Source organism: Scyliorhinus torazame, chromosome 17 (genome assembly GCF_047496885.1).
Source record: "Scyliorhinus torazame isolate Kashiwa2021f chromosome 17, sScyTor2.1, whole genome shotgun sequence".
In the NCBI taxonomy this organism is placed as follows: domain Eukaryota; kingdom Metazoa; phylum Chordata; class Chondrichthyes; order Carcharhiniformes; family Scyliorhinidae; genus Scyliorhinus; species Scyliorhinus torazame.
In genome coordinates this window covers 61,097,130-61,119,017 of record NC_092723.1, presented here as the reverse complement: position 1 = coordinate 61,119,017, position 21,888 = coordinate 61,097,130, and the positions used below count along the sequence as shown (strand labels likewise).

The 21,888-nt window shown below is 51.9% G+C and overlaps 1 protein-coding gene across 1 annotated transcript in view; it reads left to right on the top strand.

Moving 5' to 3' along the window:
* The first annotated feature begins 1,101 nt into the window (after positions 1-1,101).
* Positions 1,102-21,888, top strand: part of bltp3a (bridge-like lipid transfer protein family member 3A) — a 238,498-nt gene continuing 217,711 nt past the window's right edge. Inside the window, exon 1 of the mRNA XM_072480504.1 lies at positions 1,102-1,284. Coding sequence (XP_072336605.1) covers positions 1,241-1,284 — 44 coding nt within the window. The 5' untranslated portion in view covers positions 1,102-1,240. The remainder of the gene's footprint in view (positions 1,285-21,888) is intronic.

Below are 21,888 nucleotides of genomic sequence, written 5' to 3'. Positions count from 1 at the left end.
CAGGGTAATTCTCTGGGGACCAGGGTTCAAATGCGGCCACTGCAGATAGTGAAATTTGAATTCAATAAAAATCTGAAATTAAAAGTCTAATGAAGAGCATGAAACCGTTGTCGATCGTCGTAAAAACCCATCTGGTTCACTAATGTCCTTTAGGGAAGGAAATTTGCCATCCTAACCTGGTCTGGCCTACATGTGACTCCAGACCCACAGCAAGGTGGTTGACTCTTAACTGTCCCCTCAAGGGCATTTAGGGATGGGCAATAAATGCTGCAATGCCCACATTCAGTGAACGAATTTAAAAAAATGGACCTTGGTTATTTTAAATAAAATCTTATTTCACTTGTGTTGCGACTCGGGGCCAAATGGGGCTGGAACTGACTACTGATAGTGGGGAATTTGCAGCTGCTGTGTCCTTTTATTTATTTTCTCCCCTCTTGTTTTGTATAGTCCAGGTTTATTCCTCTTTCATGTCCTTTCGTCTTTTGCACAGGAATAGCACAAGAGAAATCTCCCAATGGCCTTGAAGCTTTTACCTCTCAATTGAATACTGGTCCGGGATAGTGGGGGCAAGAATTCAGCCACATGAAGAGTTAACCTACTTTATGCAGCTGCATAAATCGATCTCGGTTGATTGAGTGAGAATTCACATAATCAAGAGAAGGGAAAATCAACCATGGCTCCTGCTTCTGATCACTATCCTGTAACTCTCACTTGAAATGGAATACGTGTGGGCATTCAGAGAAGACATGGTCCAATGATCACCTTTTTGATGCCTGGACAGGTCACACCAAGAAGAATGATGCTTGGTTGAAACACTGGAGGGAGCCAGTGACTTTAGAATTCAATGCACAGAATGTGACCTTCAGACATGGGAGAAGAGGATTGATACGGGAGGAATGGAATTAAAACACATTTTTTAAAGAAAGCAATCCCCCAATAACAGTAAATTACGTCAAACATCCCGAACCTGAGTCCAGGAGCAGAGAGACTGAAAGTGAAGGGAACCCTCGTCTCTTATTCCTGTGTAAGCGTGTGCTGGGAGCGCTGGCCACCAGGTGGAGCAGTGTTGCTCCTCACCCCACCCCCTCGGTGGCCCATCTTGCCCGGAATGGGCGGTCTTTTAGTGGCGGCTGCGGCGGCGCAGTGGCGGCTCGGTGAAAGCAACGGGCGCCGCGGCGACATGGCCAGAGTGGGCGGACACTACCTGAAGGGTCGCTGAGGATCCGGGGCCGAGTGCAGCATGGCCGGGCTCATCAAGAAGCAAATCCTCAAACACCTGTCCAGGTAGGAGGCGGACCGGTCAGTCTGTGGGTCCGGGGGGGGGAGAGCGGTCAGTCTGTGGGTCCGGGGGGGGGAGAGCGGTCAGTCTGTGGGTCCGGGGGGGGGAGAGGGGTCAGTCTGTGGGTCCGGGGGGGGGAGAGGGGTCAGTCTGTGGGTCCGGGGGGGGGGGAGGGGTCAGTCTGTGGGTCCGGGGGGGGGGGGAGGGGTCAGTCTGTGGGTCCGGGGGGGGGGGGGGGGGAGGGGTCAGTCTGTGGGTCCGGGGGGGGGGGGGGGGAGGGGTCAGTCTGTGGGTCCGGGGGGGGGGGGGGGAGGGGTCAGTCTGTGGGTCCGGGGGGGGGGGGGGGGAGGGGTCAGTCTGTGGGTCCGGGGGGGGGGGGGGGGAGGGGTCAGTCTGTGGGTCCGGGGGGGGGGGGGGGAGGGGTCAGTCTGTGGGTCCGGGGGGGGGGGGGGGAGGGGTCAGTCTGTGGGTCCGGGGGGGGGGGGGGAGGGGTCAGTCTGTGGGTCCGGGGGGGGGGGGGGAGGGGTCAGTCTGTGGGTCCGGGGGGGGGGGGGGGGGGGAGGGGTCAGTCTGTGGGTCCGGGGGGGGGGGGGAGGGGTCAGTCTGTGGGTCCGGGGGGGGGGGGGAGGGGTCAGTCTGTGGGTCCGGGGGGGGGGGGGGGGGGAGGGGTCAGTCTGTGGGTCCGGGGGGGGGGGGGGGGGGAGGGGTCAGTCTGTGGGTCCGGGGGGGGGGGAGGGGTCAGTCTGTGGGTCCGGGGGGGGGGAGGGGTCAGTCTGTGGGTCCGGGGGGGGGTAGGGGTCAGTCTGTGGGTCCGGGGGGGGGGGGGGGAGGGGTCAGTCTGTGGGTCCGGGGGGGGGGGGGGGGAGGGGTCAGTCTGTGGGTCCGGGGGGGGGGGGGGGGAGGGGTCAGTCTGTGGGTCCGGGGGGGGGGGGAGGGGTCAGTCTGTGGGTCCGGGGGGGGGGGGAGGGGTCAGTCTGTGGGTCCGGGGGGGGGAGGGGTCAGTCTGTGGGTCCGGGGGGGGGGTAGGGGTCAGTCTGTGGGTCCGGGGGGGGGGGGGGGGAGGGGTCAGTCTGTAGGTCCGGGGGGGGGGGGGGGAGGGGTCAGTCTGTGGGTCCGGGGGGGGGGGGGAGGGGTCAGTCTGTGGGTCCGGGGGGGGGGGGGAGGGGTCAGTCTGTGGGTCCGGGGGGGGGGGGGGAGGGGTCAGTCTGTAGGTCCGGGGGGGGGAAGGGGTCAGTCTGTGGGTCCGGGGGGGGGAAGGGGTCAGTCTGTGGGTCCGGGGGGGGGGGGGGAAGAGGGGTCAGTCTGTGGGTCCGGGGGGGGGGGGGAGGGGAAGAGGGGTCAGTCTGTGGGTCCGGGGGGGGGGAGGGGAAGAGGGGTCAGTCTGTGGGTCCGGGGGGGGGAGAAGAGGGGTCAGTCTGTGGGTCCGGGGGGGGGGGAAGAGGGGTCAGTCTGTGGGTCCGGGGGGAAAAGAGGGGTCAGTCTGTGGGTCCGGGGGGGGGGGAAGAGAGGGGTCAGTCTGTGGGTCCGGGGTGGGGGGGGGGAGGGGTCAGTCTGTGGGTCCGGGGGGGGGGGGGGGGAGGGGTCAGTCTGTGGGTCCGGGGGGGGGGGGGGGGGGGGGGGGGGGAGGGGTCAGTCTGTGGGTCCGGGGGGGGGGGGGGAGGGGTCAGTCTGTGGGTCCGGGGGGGGGGGGGGGGAGGGGTCAGTCTGTGGGTCCGGGGGGGGGGGGGGGGGAGGGGTCAGTCTGTGGGGTCCGGGGGGGGGGGGGAGGGGTCAGTCTGTGGGTCCGGGGGGGGGGAGGGGTCAGTCTGTGGGTCCGGGGGGGGGGGTAGGGGTCAGTCTGTGGGTCCGGGGGGGGGGGGGGGGAGGGGTCAGTCTGTGGGTCCGGGGGGGGGGGGGGAGGGGTCAGTCTGTAGGTCCGGGGGGGGGGGGGGGGAGGGGTCAGTCTGTGGGTCCGGGGGGGGGGGGGGAGGGGTCAGTCTGTAGGTCCGGGGGGGGGGGGGGGAGGGGTCAGTCTGTGGGTCCGGGGGGGGGGAGGGGTCAGTCTGTGGGTCCGGGGGGGGGGGAGGGGTCAGTCTGTGGGTCCGGGGGGGGGGGAGGGGTCAGTCTGTAGGTCCGGGGGGGGGAAGGGGTCAGTCTGTGGGTCCGGGGGGGGGAAGGGGTCAGTCTGTGGGTCCGGGGGGGGGGGGGGAAGAGGGGTCAGTCTGTGGGTCCGGGGGGGGGGGGAGGGGAAGAGGGGTCAGTCTGTGGGTCCGGGGGGGGGAGGGGAAGAGGGGTCAGTCTGTGGGTCCGGGGGGGGGGAAGAGGGGTCAGTCTGTGGGTCCGGGGGGAAAAGAGGGGTCAGTCTGTGGGTCCGGGGGGGGGGGGAAGAGAGGGGTCAGTCTGTGGGTCCGGGGTGGGGGGGGGAGGGGGTCAGTCTGTGGGTCCGGGGTGGGGGGGGGAGGGGTCAGTCTGTGGGTCCGGGGGGGGGGGAGGGGTCAGTTTGTGGGTCCGGGGGGGGGGGGGGAAAGGGGTCAGTCTGTGGGTCCGGGGGGGGGGGGAGAGGGGTCAGTCTGTGGGTCCGGGGGGGGGGGGAGAGGGGTCAGTCTGTGGGTCCGGGGGGGGGGGGAGGGGTCAGTCTGTGGGTCCGGGGGGGGGGGAGAGGGGTCAGTCTGTGGGTCCGGGGGGCGAAGAGGGGTCAGTCTGTGGGTCCGGGGGGCGAAGAGGGGTCAGTCTGTGGGTCGGGGGGGGGGGGGGAAGAGGGGTCAGTCTGTGGGGCGGGGAAGAGGGGTCAGTCTGTGGGTCCGGGGGGGGGGGGGGAAGAGGGGTCAGTCTGTGGGTCCGGGGGGGGAAGAGGGGTCAGTCTGTGGGTCCGGGGGGCGAAGAGGGGTCAGTCTGTCAGTCCGGGGGGGGGGGGGGAAGAGGGGTCAGTCTGTGGGTCCGGGGGGGGGGAAGAGGGGTCAGTCTGTGGGTCCGGGGGGGGGGGGGGAGAGGGGTCAGTCTGTGGGTCCGGGGGGGGGGGAGGGGTCAGTCTGTGGGTCCGGGGGGGGGGGGGGAGGGGTCAGTCTGTGGGTCCGGGGGGGGGAAAAGGGGTCAGTCTGTGGGTCCGGGGGGGGGGGGGAAGAGGGGTCAGTCTGTGGGTCCGGGGGGTGGGGGAGAGAGGGGTCAGTCTGTGGGTCCGGGGGGGTGGGGGAGAGAGGGGTCAGTCTGTGGGTCCGGGGGGGGGGGGGAGAGAGGGGTAAGTCTGTGGGTCCGGGGGGGGGGGGGTCAGTCTGTGGGTCCGGGGTGGAGGGGGGGGAGGTCAGTCTTTGGGTCCTGGGGAGGGGGTGTCAGTGTGAGGGTCCGATGGAGGTTCAGTCTGTGGCCAGGGCGGCTGGACTGACTATCTGCGGGCGGAGCCGGCTCTGCGGAACGGGCTGTGGATCAACACCGCCCCCAGGGCCGCGCTGCTGCTGCTTTGATGTGAAGGGGAATAGCGGCGGCACCAGTGGCAGCAGCAACTTCAGCCGCTTTAAACCTGATAGCATTCATCTGGATTTGACTCTGGGTTTACACCAGTAACTCCACGTTTATTGCTTCAAACGTCTTTTCAATATGTTGTGGTCACTGATAAATTAAACGCTGTCTCCCTTTTACCAGTTTTAAAAGGCCCAGTTGGTGAGTTTGTGATGTCTGCGTGAGGGCTCAGTGTTAAACTGTCACTCGGATAAACCTGGTCTGTAGTAGTAATTTGCTGGAGGGATCATTTTCACGGATAACATGTCAATTGAATCTACACATGTTTTAAGGATTGTGTCTGTAATTGTGGACGGGTAGCCAAGTTTCTGTCTAAATTTTATTTGTTTGCGCATTATATTAAAATCTGCTGAACTAGGGTCTTACAATTTTCCCTGGTTAACTTACACTGTATTTGTTTGATTTAAGGCGTTTCGCTTAATTTTTGCTCAGTATGTTTTTAAATACCCAGAAAATTGAGCCTCCAAAAAATGTCAGCAAAATTATGAGTGAGGCTGAGACCTGTTGGCCAGAAGATCTTGAGCTTAACAACAGCAGTTTCAGCCCAGCGGTTGATATCAGCCACTGTAGTGGCCTCAGCTGGAAAATAGTAGTCATCGTTTCAATCCAATGGCACTTGGAAAGTGTACGTGTGGATATTGGATGTGACTGTAAATTGGGTTGGCTGTCATATCATACTTGACCAAGTAACCTGCTGAGTTTATTCTAGAATTGGTTGTTATTGCTTTCAGGGCAATGTGAGAAAATTGAATAGTGATGACTGAGAAGGGGGACAGTAGTTACTATTTTTGTTCAAATATCTCCTGTTTATTTTTAATAATGACTTCATGCAGAAAACGCACACAGAATATTTTGTGCTTCAATGTAATCTGTTATGTAGGAATTATGTTTTGATACTTAATCTTTTTTGTGTCTTGAAGCCACTGAATGCAGTGAGGGACTGTTGAAATCCATGGTGCATCATAGAACATAGAACATTACAGCGCAGTACAGGCCCTTCGTCCCTCGATGTTGCGCCGACTTGTAAAACCACTCTAAAGCCCATCTACATTATTCCCTTATCGTCCATATGTCTATCCAATGACTATTTGAATGCCCTTAGTGTTGTTGAGTCCACTATTGTTGCAGGCAGGGCATTCCACGCCCTTACTACTCTCTTGAGTAAAGAACCTACCTCTGACATCTGTCCTATATCTATCTCCCCTCAATTTAAAGCTATGTCCCCTCGTGCTAGACATCACCATCCGAGGAAAAAGGCTCTCACTGTCCACCCTATCCAATCCTCTGATCATCTTGTATGCCTCAGTTAAGTCACCTCTTAACCTTCTTCTCTCTAACGAAAACAGCCTCAAGTCCCTCAGCCTTTCCTCATAAGATCTTCCCTCCATACCAGGCAACATTCTGGTAAATCTCCTCTGCACCCTTTCCAATGCTTCCACATCCTTCCTATAATACGGCGACCAGAATTGCAAGCAATACTCCAAATGCGGCCGCATCAGAGATTTGTACAGCTGCAACATGACCTCATGGCTCCGAAACTCAATCCCTCTACCAATAAAAGCTAACACACCGTACGCCTTCTTAACAACCCTCTCAACCTGGGTGGCAACTTTCAGGGATCTATGTACATGGACACCGAGATCTCTCTGCTCATCCACACTGCCAAGAATCTTACCATTAGCCTAGTACTCAGTCTTCCTGTTATTCCTTCCAAAATGAATCACCTGACACTTTTCTGCATTAAGCTCAATTTGCCACCTCTCAGCCCAGCGCTGTAGCTTACCTCTGTCCCTCTGTAACTTGTAACATCCTTCCGCACTGTCCACAACTCCACCGACTTTAGTGTCATCTGCAAATTTGCTCACCCATCCTTCTACGCCCTCCTCCAGGTCATTAATAAAAATGACAAACAGCAGTGGCCCCAAAACAGATCCTTGTGTTACACCACTAGTAACTGGACTCCAGTCTGAACATTTCCCATCAACCACCACCCTTTGTCTTCTTCCAGCTAGCCAATTTCTGATCCAAACTGCTAAATCACCCTCTCCGTATTTTCTGCAGTAGCCTACCATGGGGAACCTTATCAAACGCTTTACAAATCCATATACACCACATCAACTGCTTTACTCTCATCCACCTGTTTGGCCACCTTCTCAAAGAACTCAATAAGGTTTGCGAGGCACGACCTACCCTTCACAAAACCGTGTTAACTATCTCTAATCAAATTATTCCTTTCCAGATGATTATACATCCTATCTCTTATAAACCTTTCCAAGATTTTGCCCACAACAGAAGTAAGGCTCACTTGTTTATAGTTACCGGGGTTGTCTCTACTCCCCTTGTTGAACAAGGGGACAACATTTGCTATCCTCCAGTCTTCAGGCACTAGTCCTGTAGACAAAGATGACTTAAAGATCAAAGCCAAAGGCTCAGCAATCTCTTCCCTAGCTTCCCTGAGAATCCTAGGATAAATCCCATCCGGCCCAGGGGACTTATCTATTTTCACACTTTCCAGAATTGCCAACACCACCTCCTTATGAACCTCAAGCCCTTCTAGTCTAGTCTAGTAGCATGAATCTCAGTATTCTCCTCGACAACATTGTCTTTTTCCTGTGTGAATACTGACGAACAATATTCATTTAGCACCTCTCCTAAATCCTCGGACTCCAAGCACAACTTCCCACTACTGTCCTTGACTGGCCCCACTCTTACCCTAGTCATTCGTTTATTCCTGACATAGCTTTAGAAAACTTTAGGGTTATCCTTGATCCTACCTGCCAAAGACTTCTCATGTCCCCTCCTGGCTCTTCTTAGCTCTATTTTTAGGTCCTTCCTAGCTAACTTGTAACTCTCGAGCGCCCTAACTGAACCTTCATGTCTCATCTTTACATAAGCCTCCTTCCTCTTGACAAGAGTTTCGACTGCTTTAGTAAACCACGGTGCCCTTGCTCGACCACTTCCTCCCTGCCTGACAGGTGCATACTTATCAAGGACACGCAGTAGCTGTTCCTTGAATAAGCGCCACATTTCCATTGTGCCCATCCCCTGCATTTTTCCTCTCCATCCGATGCATCCTAAGCCTTGCCTCATCGCATCATAATTGCCTTTCCCCCAGATATAACTCTTGCCCTGCAGTATATACCTATCCCTTTCCATCACTAAAGTAAACTTAATCGAATTGTGGTCACTATCACCAAAATGCTCACCTACCTCCAAATCTATCACCTGTCCTGGTTCATTACCCAGCACCAAATCTAATATGGCTTCACCTCTCGTTGGCCTATCTACATACTGTGTCAGGAAACCCTCCTGCACACATTGCACAAAAACAGACCCAGGGGACTATAGATGCCTTTCTAAAAAGTACTCTAACTATAGCGTTTCCAGTCAATATTTGGAAAGTTAAAGTCCCCCATAACAACTACCCTGCTGCTTACGTTCCTATCCAGAATCATCTTTGAAATCCTTTCCCATACATCTCTGGAACTTTTCAGAGGCCTATAGAAAACCCCTAACAGGGTGACCTCTCCTTTCCTGTTTCTAACCTCAGCCCATACTACCTCAGTAGACGAATCCTCATCAAACGTCCTTTCTGCCACCGTAATACTGTCCTTGACTAACAATGCTACCCCTCCCCCTCTTTTACCACCTTCCCTGCGCTTACTGAAATATCTAAGCCCAGGCACCTGCAACCATTCCCGTCCCTGCTCTATCCATGTCTCCGAAATGGCCACATCATCGAAGTCCCAGGTACCAACCCATGCCGCAAGTTCACCCACATTATTGAGGCCGCATTTGGAGTATTGTGTTCAGTTTTGGTCTCCTTACCTGAGAAAGGACATATTGGCACTGGAGGGGAGTGCAGAGGAGATTCACTAGGTTGATCCCAGAGTTGAGGGGATTAGATTATGACGAGAGGTTGAGTAGACTGAGACTGTACTCATTGGAGTTTAGAAGGATGCGGGGGGGATCTTATTGAGACATATAAAATTATGAAGGGAATAGATAGGATAGATGCGGGCAGGTCGGGGAAAGCAGTACTAGGGGACATAGCCTCAAAATAAGGGGAGGTAGATTTAGGACGGAGTGTGGGAGGAACTTCTTCACCCAAAGGGTTGTGAATCTCTGGAATTCCTTGCCCAGTGAAGCAGTCGAGGCTCCATCTTTAAACGTTTTTAAGAAAATGATAGATGCCTTTCTAAAGAATAAAGGGATTCGGGGATATGGTGTACGGGCCGGAGAGTGGAGCTGAGTCCACAAAGATCAGCCATGATCTCATTAAATGGCGGAGCAGGCTCGAGGGGCCGGATGGCCTTCTCCTGTTCCTAATTTTTATGTTCTTATGTAAGAAGACACACTTTAAACCACGTTCCTGCCTGCCGGTACACTCCTGCAACTTTGAAATCTTACTCATGACCTCACTACTCTCAACCTCCTGTATACTGGAGCTACAATTCTGGTTCCCAAGCCCCTGCTGAACTAGTTTAAACCCTCCTGAAGAGCATTAGCAAATTTCCCCCCCAGGATATTGGTACCCCTCTGGTCCAGGTGTAGACCATCCCGTTTGTAGAGGTCCCACCGACCCCAGAATGAGCCCCAATTATCCAGAAATCTGAAACCCTCCCTCCTGCGCCATCCCTGTAGCCACGTGTTCAACTCCTCTCCCTATTCCTCATCTCGCTATCACGTGGCACGGGTAACAACCCAGAGATAATAACTCTGTTTGTCCTAGATCTAATTTTCCACCCTAGCTCCCTGAATTCCTGCCTTACATCCCTATCCCTTTTCCTACCTATGTCGTTGGTACCTATGTGGACCACAACTTGGGGCTGCTCCCCCTCCCACTTAAGGATCCCGAAAACACGATCCGAGACATCACGCACCCTGGCACCTGGGAGGCAACACCCCAACCACGAGTCTCTCTCGTTCCCACAGAATCTCCTATCTATCCCCCTAACTATGGAGTCTCCAATGACTAATGCTCTACTCCTCTTCCCCCTTCCCTTCTGAGCAACTGGGACAGACTCTGTGCCAGAGACCTGTACCCCCTGGTAAGTCTCCCCCCCCCCCCTCCCCCAAACAGTATCCAAAGCAGTATACTTGTTACTAAGTGACCACAGGGGATCCCTGTACTGACTGCTTCCTCCCAGCCCCTCTCACCGTCACTCATCTATCTTTATTTTTCGGTGTAACTACATCCCTGAAGCTTCTATCTATGGCCACCTCTGCCTCCTGAATGATCCGAAGTTCATCCAGCTCCAGTTCCCTAAAGCGGTTTCTGAGGAGCTGGAGGTGGGTGCACTTCCCACAGATGAAATCAGCAGGGACACTGACGGCGTCCCTCACCTCGAACATTGCACTACCTTCCGTGCCATCCCCTCTAGATAAAAAAAAGAAAGAGCTGACCTGTTATTCACTCCCCTTCTCAGCAAGCACTCAGCATTCTCTGCGCCGCGCAGGATAACACCTGAGGGAAAATAAAATAAAAACTACTTACCAGTCACCAGCCAGTCCCTTCCCTGCAGGCTGTGACGTCACGGTTCAACTTCTTTCGACTTCTACCTGCCCTCGAGCCTTCCCCTTAATCTTTACAGCGGTTGGGTTTTTTTTGGTTAGTGGAAGGGGTAGGGAGGGAAACACTGAAGAAGTGTTTCGGGTTTAAGTGTCACTTGACAACAGCTCCACAAACCACCTTCAAGTTAGGGTGAGCACACGGACGTATGCAAATTTCCCCGCAACAGTCAATCGGCAGCTCCGCTCTACTGCCCTCTGCTGGATGTTAGCTGCATAAGTATTGCCATCACCTTTCAAGTGCACCTGGGTTTTTCAGATAGAATGAACAGATAGGAATCAAAATTACTGGCCTGGCATCTTTTTTTTAGGTGTTGGGTGTAATGGCAACTTGTGTTTATAGAACATCTTTAATGTGGGGACATGTTCTGAGTCATTTATCGGGAGCCTTGTCAAAACAAAATTTGATGCTGAGCAATAGGGGACCAAAGGTTTCGCTGAGTGTTTAGCAGAGAGGGTGGGGGAACTGCAGAGTTTGGAGCCTTGGCAGCTGAAATCATAACTGCCAATGGTGGAAAAGGCGATGACAGTTCGCTTTTTGAGCTTGTTTGCTAGTCCTCACTTTTTTCAAGTTCATAAAATGAAGGATGAGCAGTTGGATGAGGTGTGATATTCACTTTTGGGAACTTCAATGTTTGCACCAAAATGCGAAAAGGAGAGAAAATGTAAGAGCTCTGGATGAATGTGGGGTAGCTAATTGACAGAGTGCATGGTTTTACTTTGTCGTGCTTGCTATTTTAGTAAGTAATGGATACTGACAAGGCTGTAATAGAATAATGTCACTCATGATGATGGTGGCTGCTGCAGAAATGTTGGATCTGTTTTCCCTCGAGCTGTAAGTTTTGTTCAAATTCATTCCGGCATGTGAACATATTTTTATTGCCACTGTTTTGCAGCATTTGGTTTCTGGTTTGTCACACTGAGGAGGCTCTATGTCTTCTGCGGCTGGTACTTCTGCTGTTTCAAGTGAAGTTCCCTCAGATCCTGGTGCAATGGTGCAGCTGATTATCAGAAACAGTAGAAAGGCAATAAAGTGACATCATGTCAAGTGACTGGTGCTGGGAAATGAGTTGTCAGGAATCAAGAGTGACGGACTCTTATTTTTGGGGGGAGGGAACGGTCAAATTAGTTAGTTGACAAAAATGCATGTGTTGCACTCTGAAGTATGAACACTCATGACAATCTTAATTCCTACTTGCCTAATATCCTAAACTTATGCAATTATTCCATGCTTTTTAATTCTTATAATCTTGGAGTTTGGAAACTCAAATTTACAGTCAGTTGATAATTGCATATTTACTTTTTAAAATTGAGACTTTTCTTAAGGACGTTAGGGTGATTTGAAAAGAGACTATTCAGCCCATTGTGTCTGTCCTAAATAATTACCAAATTACATAGGTACCAGGATCGGGAGAAGATCCTGCGGTGGGCAAGGCAGACAAAGGCGATAAGCTGGGAAGGACACAGAATACGAGTGTACCAGGACATTGGGGCAGACCTGGCAAAGCGCAGGGCTGAATTCAACCAGGCAGAATCGACCCTGTACAAAAGTGGAGTGAAATTTGGAATGCTATTCCCAGCTAGGCTCTGGGTTACATTCCAAAACAGGAACACTATTGCAACACCCTGGTGGGGCAGACTAGTTTGTGCGGATGAATAGCCTGGACAAGGGGCAGACAAGACAGCGTTGAGGACAAAACGGAGAAAGAAAAGAACTGTGATGGACTTGTACAATGTTTGCACGGGACAGTACTGCCATGCTTTAAGCAAAAACAACAGATCACAGGAAAGAGCAGCGGAGCACAGGAGCGGGTGAAGATGAGACAGAAGGAACAGCTATCGAGCGGGCAGAGGAAAGAGGTAAGATTAGCCCCAGGGAGAGGGACCCCCACACTAGCAGGGAAAGTAAGAGCTGGAAAGCATGAAAGCAAGGAGGTTTGTGGTGCACCTCCCAGCAAGAGGGGGGATGACCACAGGGCAGAGATGGGGAATGTAAGGGGGGGTAAATAGGGAAAGGGGGGACATGGGGGTGGGGGGAAGAAAGTGGGACAGATGGGGGAGGGGGGATAGAAAGTGGGACAGAGGGGGGAAGGGGGACCACAAGGGGAATAAAAGGATAATAAAGGGACGAGTTTCAGATTGGCTTCAGGTAAGGTGCAGGTTGAGAGAACACAATGACATTGCAAGCAGCCACTTTTGGAGAGTCACTGAACAAAAGGAAACCCCCCTGAGTGCAGGGACACGTAACCAGGTAAGTATGGTTGATCCCGTCGAAGTGGGGGACAAAAGCCCCCCCCACCCTCACCCCGGAAGAGTCTTCGTCCATTTGAGAAGTTCGAAAGCCGACACAGTCTTCCTCCAAGAGGCACACTGGAGGGAGAAGGACTGACTGCGGGTAAGGAAGGGCTGGGTGGGACAGTCGTACCATTCCTGTTTCGGGTTGAGGGCTGGGATGTAGCTATTTTGATCAGCAAGAAGATGGTGTTTACAGTGACAAGGATGTTTGTGGACCAAGGGGGACGGTACGTCATGGTCAGCGGTGTCCTGGACGGGGCACCAGCCATCCTGGTGAATGGAAACTTTCCGAACTGGGACGACACAGATTTCATAAAGGAGACCATGACGGAAGTCCCTGACATTGACACACACCGACTGATCATGGGGGGGCTTGAGCTGTGGACCCATTGATGTACCAATCAAACCCCTGAATGGGGAAAAAGACAGGCATGGCTAGGGGGCTGGGTATGTTCATGGAGCAGATAGGGGCAGTGAACCCATGGCAGTTCCTGCACCCAGATGAGAGGGAATTCTCGTTCTTATCAGTACACAAGGTATATACCCGTATCGACTTCTTTGCTGTGGGGAAATCGGTGCTTCCAGGAACAGCAAGGATGGAATACTCCGTGATAGTTATCTCTGATCATGGTCCATATTGCATGGATGAGAGGTTGGAGATGGGCCGTGCCCAATGCCCCACATATAGGTTGGACACTGACCTCATGGCCGACAAGGGATTCTGCCAGAAAACATCACCGACCATAGGTGAGTACATTACGAACAACCAAATAGGGAAGTCTCACCTTCCATCTTCTGCGAGGCACTGAAGGTGGTGATTAGGGGAGAGATTATAGCCTACAAGGCATGTAGAGATAAGGGAGGGAGGGCGGCTAGGCAACAATTGATCGACTCCATTCTGGAGGTTGACAGAAGATATTCTGGGGCCCTGTCCGTCGAGCTTCTGGCGGAGAGGAAAAAGCTACAAATGGACTTTCAGCTGCTATCCATCAGGAAGGCAGTGCAGCAACTCTGCCAGACACGGGAAATCTCATATGAACAAGCAGTGAAGGCTAGCTGCCTACTGGCTGGCCAGTTGAGAAGGCAGGCAGCCACGAGGGAGATAGCCCAGGTAAAGGAAATCAGAGGTGGACTCGTAGATGAATCAAAAAAGCTCAACCAAATATCCTCAACGGTGACTCTGGGATGAAACAGTTCCTTTTTTAAAAAAAATATATTTTATTAAAGTTTTTCGATCAAACAAAAATTTCCCATTTTACAACTTCGTAATAATATATACATTGATCGTTTTTAAAAATAAATAATATGCTAATTAATGGCAACTGCCAGCAACAAAATAAGAAACAACAGAAATAATAACTAAAATAGTAACTTTGTGAAATCAAATATAAATAACTAATATATAAACACACACATAAAACCCCTGAAGACCCAAATGAGCCCCTCCCCCCTGGGCTGCTGTTGCTGCCTTTCCTAGTTTCCCTTATCGCTCTGGGAGATAGTCGAGGAACGGTTGTCACCGCCCAGTGAACCCCTGAGCCGAACCTCTTAATGCATATTTTATCCGCTCCAGTTTTATAAACCCTGCCATGTCGTTGATCCAGGCCTCCACACCCGGGGGCTTAGCTTCTTTCCACATAAGTAGAATCCTTCGCCAGGCTACTAGGGACGCAAAGGCCAACACGTCGGCCTCTCTCGCCTCCTGCACTCCCGGCTCATTTGCAACCCCAAATCTAGCCAACCCCCAGCTTGGTTTGACCCGGACCCCCACCACCTTCGAGATCACTTTTGCCACACCCACCCAGAACCCATGCAATACCGGACATGACCAAAACATGTGGGTGTGGTTCGCCGGGCTTCCTGCGCATCTCCCGCACCTATCCTCCACTCCAAAAAATCTACTCAGCCTTGCTCCTGTCATATGCGCCCTGTGTAGAACCTTGAATTGGATCAGGCTGAGCCTGGCACACGAGGACGAAGAGTTTACCCTACTTAGGGCATCTGCCCACAGCCCCTCCTCAATCTCTTCCCCCAGCTCCTCCTCCCATTTTCCCTTCAGCTCCTCTACCATCGTCTCCCCCTCGTCTCTCATTTCCCTAATATATATCTGACACCCTACCATCACCCACCCATGCCCCCGAAATCACTCTGTCCTGGATCGCTTGTGCCGGGAGCTGCGGAAATTCCCTCACCTGTTGCCTCACAAATGCCCTCACTTGCATATAGCGAAATGCATTCCCAGGTGGCAACCCATACTTTTCTGTCAGTGCTCCCAGACTCGCGAACGTCCCGTCTAAGAACAAGTCCTTCAATTTCGCAATTCCTGCTCGCTGCCAAGATTTAAATCCCCCATCTATCCTTCCCGGGACGAACCTATGGTTGTTCCTTATCGGGGACCACACTGAGGCACCCGTCACTCCCTTATGTCGTCTCCACTGCCCCCAAATTTTCAGAGTTGCCACCACCACTGGGTTTGTGGTGTATTATTTCGGGGAGAATGGTAACGGCGCCGTCGCCAGTGCTTTTTAAGCTAGTTCCCCTACAGGATGCCATCTCCAGTCTTTTCCACGCCGCTCCTTCCCCTTCCCTCATCCACTTACATATCATTGACACGTTGGTGACCCAATAATAATCACTTAGACTCGGCAGTGCCAGTCCCCCTCTGTCCCTACTCCGCTGCAGGAACCCCCTCTTTACTCTTGGGGTCTTTCCAGCCCACACAAAGCTCGTAATACTCTTGTCCACCTTCTTAAAAAAGGCCTTTGTTATCAGTACAGGGAGGCACTGGAACACAAAAAGAAACCTCGGAAGGACCACCATTTTAACCGCCTGCACCCTGCCCGCCAATGACAGGGGCGCCATGTCCCACCTCCTAAAGTCCTCTTCCATCTGCTCTACCAGTCGTGCCAAGTTAAGCTTATGCAAGGTTCCCCAGTTCCTGGCCACCTGGATCCCTAAATACCTGAAATCTCTTATTACCCTCCTCAACGGTAAATCGTCTATTCCCCTGCCCTGTTCCCCGGGGTGCATCACAAACAGTTCACTCTTCCCCATATTCAGTTTGTATCCCGAAAACTCTCCAAACTCCCTGAGTGTCTGCATTATCTCAGGCATCCCTTCCACTGGGTCCGCGACATACAACAACAAATCATCCGCGTATAATGACACCCGATGCTCTTCTCCTCCTCTAAGTACCCCCCTCCACTTCCTAGAGCCCCTCAGCGCTATGGCCAATGGCTCAATTGCCAACGCAAACAGTAACGGGGACAGGGGACATCCCTGTCTTGTACCCCTATACAGTCGGAAGTGGCCAGATCGTTGCCTGTTTGTAATCACACTTGCCACCGGGGCCCTGTACAGGAGCTGAACCCATCTAATGAACCCCTCTCCAAATCCAAATCTCCTCAGTACTTCCCACAGGTAATCCCACTCCGCTCTATCAAATGCTTTCTCTGCATCCATTGCCACCACTATCTCCGCCTCCCCCTCCGGTGGGGGCATCATCATCACCCCCAACAGCCTCCGTATATTAGCATTCAATTGTCTCCCTTTAACAAATCCCGTTTGATGATCATGCACCACCCCAGGGACACAGTCCTCTATCCTCGTCGCCATCACCTTGGCCAAAAGCTTGGCATCTACGTTCAAGAGGGAAATAGGCCTGTATGACCCGCACTGCAGCGGGTCTTTGTCTCTTTTCAGGATCAGCGATATCGTCACCTCCGACATTGTCGGGGGTAGTGTCCCCCTTTCCCTAGCCTCATTAAAGGTTCTCGTCAGAAGTGGGACCAGCAGGTCCACGTATTTCCTATAGAACTCCACCGGGAACCCATCCGGTCACGGGGCCTTGCCTGCCTGCATATTCCCAATTCCTTTTACCACCTCCTCCACCTCAATCTGCGCTCCCAGTCCTGTCATCTCCTGTTCCTCAACCTTCGGGAACTCCAGCTGGTCTAGGAAACGCATCATTCCCTCTTTCCCTTCCGGGGGTTGAGCCTTATATAGCCTCTCGTAAAATACCTTAAACACCCCGTTCACCCTCTCCGCTCCCCGTTCCATCTTTCCCTCCTCGTCTCTAACCCCTCCGATCTCTCTCGCCGCCCCCCTCTTCCTAAGTTGTTGGGCCAGCAGCCGGCTCGCCTTCTCTCCATATTCATACTGCACTCCCTGTGCCTTCCTCCATTGTGCCTCCGCCTTACCCGTGGTCAACAAGTCAAAGTCCGTGTGCAATCTCCGTCTTTCCCTGTATAGCCCTTCATCTGGAGCCTCCGCATATTGCCTATCCACCCTCAAAATCTCCCCCAACAATCTCTCCCTTTCTTTACCCTCTTGTTTCCCCTTATGCGCCCTTATGAAGATCAGCTCCCCTCTAACCACCGCCTTCAGCGCCTCCCAGACCACTCCCACCTGGACCTCTCCGTCATCATTGATCTCTCGGCATAAAGTTCGCATCATCCCAGTTCGGGGCATATACGTTCACCAGCACCACCGCCTCACCTTGCAATCTGCCACTCACCATGCTACTCCCACTGTCCACCACTGTGGTCTTCGCCTCAAACAATACCCGTTTCCCCACCAGTATTGCCACCCCTCTATTTTTTGCATCCAAGCCCGAGTGGAATACCTGTCCCACCCATCCTGTTCTTAATCTGACCTGATCCGCCAGTTTCAGGTGCGTCTCCTGAAGCATGTCTGCCTTTAGCTTCTTTAAGTGCGCAAATACCCTTGCCCTCTTAATCGACCCATTCAACCCCCTCACGTTCCACGTGATCAACCGGGTTGGGGGGCTCTTTACCCCCCCCCCCCTTCGTCGACTAGCCATCCCCTTTTTTAGACCAGCTCCTCACCCGGTTCCCATGCACCCGCTTATCACCCGGACGGTGCCCTCCCGACCATCCAATCCCGTAACAGCTCCCCCTTCCCCTTAGCAGCAGCAACCCAGTTAACCCCCCCCCCCCCCCCCCGCTAGATCCCTCTCTAGCTTAGTTGCTCCCCCAAAATTGCTTCCGGAAGTCAGCAAACTCTGACTGACCTCAGCTTCCCCCGTTTATCCTTAGCCTCCCATTATGTGAGGTCCCCTCCTTCCTGCGCCCCCTTTTCCCGCCACAATTTCCATAGCGCGGGAACATAGCCCGTGGAAACAGTTCCTTGATGGATGGACATGCCTGTTGTGGGGTATGATAGATGGAGGGAGCTGGAAGCACCAATTGGACTGGGAGAGGACATGGAGAGTATCAATTCCATGCAGGTGAGGAAGGTGCCGGGATCGTTTGGTTTCCTGGCAGACGTCTACAAAAATTTGCACCAGCTCTTACCCCACACCTACGGGAGATGTTCGCAGACTCGCTAGCAAAGGGCATCCTGCCCCCTGCACTAACACAGGCCACCATATCGCTGATACCCATAAAGACAAAGACCTGATGGAATGCGTATCATATGGACCGATTTTGCTGCTTAACGTAGATGCAAAAATACTAGTGAAAGTCCTGGCCAAGAGACTGGAGACTGCGTACCAGAAGTGGTTGTGGAGGACAGGTTGCCAAGGGTAGATAGCTAACTGTGAACATCAGACGACGACTGAATGTGATACTGACCCCGCCCGGGGAGAGAACACCAGAGGTGATCGTCTCCCTGGACGCAGAAAAGACCTTTGACAGAGTTTAATGTGAGTACCTGATCGAGGTACTGGAACAGTTTGGGCTAGGAACGGACTTTACCTCATGGGTGAAACTCCTGTACAACACCCCAATGCGAGCATTCAGACCAACACCACCAGCTCTGAATACTTCCAGTTGCACAGAGGCACAGGCAGGGATGTCTGCTGTCCCCGCTCCTGTTCATCTTGACAATTGAACGTCTGGTGATTGCCATGCGAGAGGTTGGGAGGGTATCGGAAGAGGAGGCAGAGAGCACAGAGTCTCACTCTGTGGATGACCTGCTCCTCTAAATCTTGGACCTGCAGAACGGCTGAAGGAAATCATGAAGCTCCCGAAAGAGTTCAGGGTTTTATCAGGCTAAAAACTCAACCTGGGCAAAAGTGAGGTGTTCCTGGTGAACCCGAACGGGGAGGGGCAGAGCTGGAAGGTCTATCATTCAAAATAGCCCAAAACAAATTCCGCTACTTGGAGATCCACATAGCCCATGACTGAATATGGATCCACAAGACATCGATGCCATAAGAACAAAAACAATATGAACGATGGATAATAGCAACTATGGCAGAATAAAGGGCCTAAGACTGAGCCCAAAAAGCAGAAAGGGGGAGGGGGGTGATGCCAAAAAAGGAAAAGCATGTAAATTACAAATAAAAAGCGTTTCATCTCCTGTATAGTGGACAAATGTAAAATTCAATAAAAATATTTATAAAAACAACCTACTGCACACAGTACTCTAGCTGTGGCCTAACACGTGTTTTATAGATCTCCATGATAACCTCTCTGATCTGTCTGTACACTACAAAGAGCTGGAGACACCACATTGATTATCGTGAAGTACACCACTGGACTCTGACTTTCAGTCACAAAATCAAACTCTGACCAACATCCTGCCACAAAGCCAATTTTGGATCCAATTTGACAAATTGCTAAGGATCCCATGGGCTCTTACCTCCTTGAGCACCTTACTGAATTCATGCAGACGACATCAACTGCACTGCCGTCATCTACACACATGGTCACCTCCTTGGAAAACTCATTCAAATTTGTTATACATCTCCCCCTGACAAAGAAATGCTGATATTCTTAATTAATCCTTGCCTCTCTGAATGCAGATTAATTCTATCCAGTCTTCTGGCACCTCCCTTGTGCACAAAGAGGATTTTTAAATTAGCATCTGAGCCCCCTGTAATCTCCTCCCTTGCCTCATGCAGCAGCCTAGGATACATCTCATCTGGGACTGGGGGTTTATCCACTTTTAAGCCAAAATTGGCAACACCACCTCCTTCTCAATGCTAATCTGTTTAATTAAATTTTATCACTATTCCTCTTCGTGCCTTCGATATCAACATCGTACATCTCCACAGTGAACACTGATACGAAATCCAAATTTATTACCTCTTCTATGTCTTTGGGCTCCACACACACATTGCCACTTTGGTTCCCTCGTGGTTACCACCTTGCCCTTAATATACTTATGAATCTCTTTGGGATTTTTTATTTTGACCGACAGTGGTTTTTCATGCCCCCTCTTTGCTCTCCTAATATTTTAAGTACCCCCCCCCCCCCCCCGCACTTTCTAGACTCGAGGGCATCCATTGTTTTGAGCCCCCTGCATCTGCAAAAAGACTCCCTATTTTCCATATCCAATCATGTAAATCCCTTGACATCGTGTTTTCTGGACGTTTTGGTCTCACCCTTTACCGCAGTGTCCTTGCTCACAAGAGTCTTCTTCACGCATTACACCCTGTATTCGCTGAGCTATGCTGACTCCCAGTCTGGCACTGTTTCCATTTTAAAATCTCCCATCTTTGCAAATCTCTCTGGCCTGCCTACTCCCTACCTCTGGGATACAGCACAGGCTGAACTCAGTTTTCATGAGCATAAAGTCATTTCAGTAAACCCTGGTTAGTTTAGTTACACGGATATGCTGCATGCATCCGTTTCCTGTGACACTGGTGTTATGGGCGATGCTTTTCAGAAGCCCAAAATGTATCATGGAGTTCAACCAACCTCGCCCTTTAATGGATTTGTTGCTTTTTCTAGCACACGGCTCTTCCCTAGGTGTGAGTTTACAATCATGAACACATGGGTTTTTAATCACAAAACACTGTTTATTCCATGAACTCAACTTAACATCTTAAATAAACTTTGGATCTCTTAACATCCCTTACTTCAAAGATAACTCAGAAAATATTGCAACAGTAAATAATTCCTTAAAATGTTCCTTCAAACTTCCAAGAGACTTAACACCTTTAAACAAAATCACATTAGGTTCAAGGTTTCACTATTATAAGTTGAAATCATCCAAATGATCCAGAGATGGTCTTTTATGGCAGAGATCCAGCACACTGCAAAACACAGACACACACCCAGCTCTTTTCAAAACTGAAACTTCAAAATGGCTGAACTGAGCTGAGCTCCACCCACTCTCTGACATCACTGTTTTCTTAAAGGTACATTGCTTACACATCCATTTCTTTTTTTTTATAAAATATTTTATTGAAAATTTTTGGTCAACCAACACAGTACATTGTGCATCCTTTACACAATATTATAACAACACAAATAACAATGACCTATTTTATAAACAGAAAATGAATAAATAATAAATAACAAATGAAAACTAACCCTAATTGGCAACTGCCTTATCACAAGTAACACTCTCCAAAAATATAATTTAACAGTCCAATATATAATTATCTGTAGCAACGACCTATACATATTATACAGTATATATTAACAACCCTGAGAGTCCTTCTGGTTCCCCCCCCCCCCCCATCCTGGGCTGCTGCTGCTGCCTTCTTTTTTCCATTCCATCTATCTTTCTGCGAGGTATTCGACGAACGGTTGCCACCGTCTGGTGAACCCTTGAGCCGACCCCCTTAGAACGAACTTAATCCGCTCTAGCTTTATAAACCCTGCCATGTCATTTATCCAGGTCTCCACCCCCGGGGGCTTGGCTTCTTTCCACATTAGCAATATCCTGCGCCGGCCTACTAGGGACGCAAAGGCCAAAACATCGGCCTCTCTCGCCTCCTGCACTCCCGGCTCTTGTGCAACCCCAAATATAGCCAACCCCCAGCTTGGTTCGACCTGGACCCCCACTACTTTTGAAAGCACCTTTGTCACCCCCATCCAAAACCCCTGTAGTGCCGGGCATGACCAAAACATATGGGTATGATTCGCTGGGCTTCTCGAGCACCTCGCACACCTATCCTCCACCCCAAAAAATTTACTGAGCCGTGCTCCAGTCATATGCGCCCTGTGTAATACCTTAAACTGAATCAGGCTTAGCCTGGCACACGAGGACGACGAGTTTACCCTGCTTAGGGCATCTGCCCACAGCCCCTCCTCGATCTCCTCCCCCAGCTCTTCTTCCCATTTCCCTTTTAGTTCATCTACCATAGTCTCCCCTTCGTCCCTCATTTCCCTATATATATCTGACACCTTACCATCCCCACCCATGTCTTTGAGATCACTCTGTCCTGCACCTCTTGTGTCGGGAGCTGCGGGAATTCCCTCACCTGTTGCCTCGCAAAAGCCCTCAGTTGCATATACCTGAATGCATTCCCTTGGGGCAACCCATATTTCTCG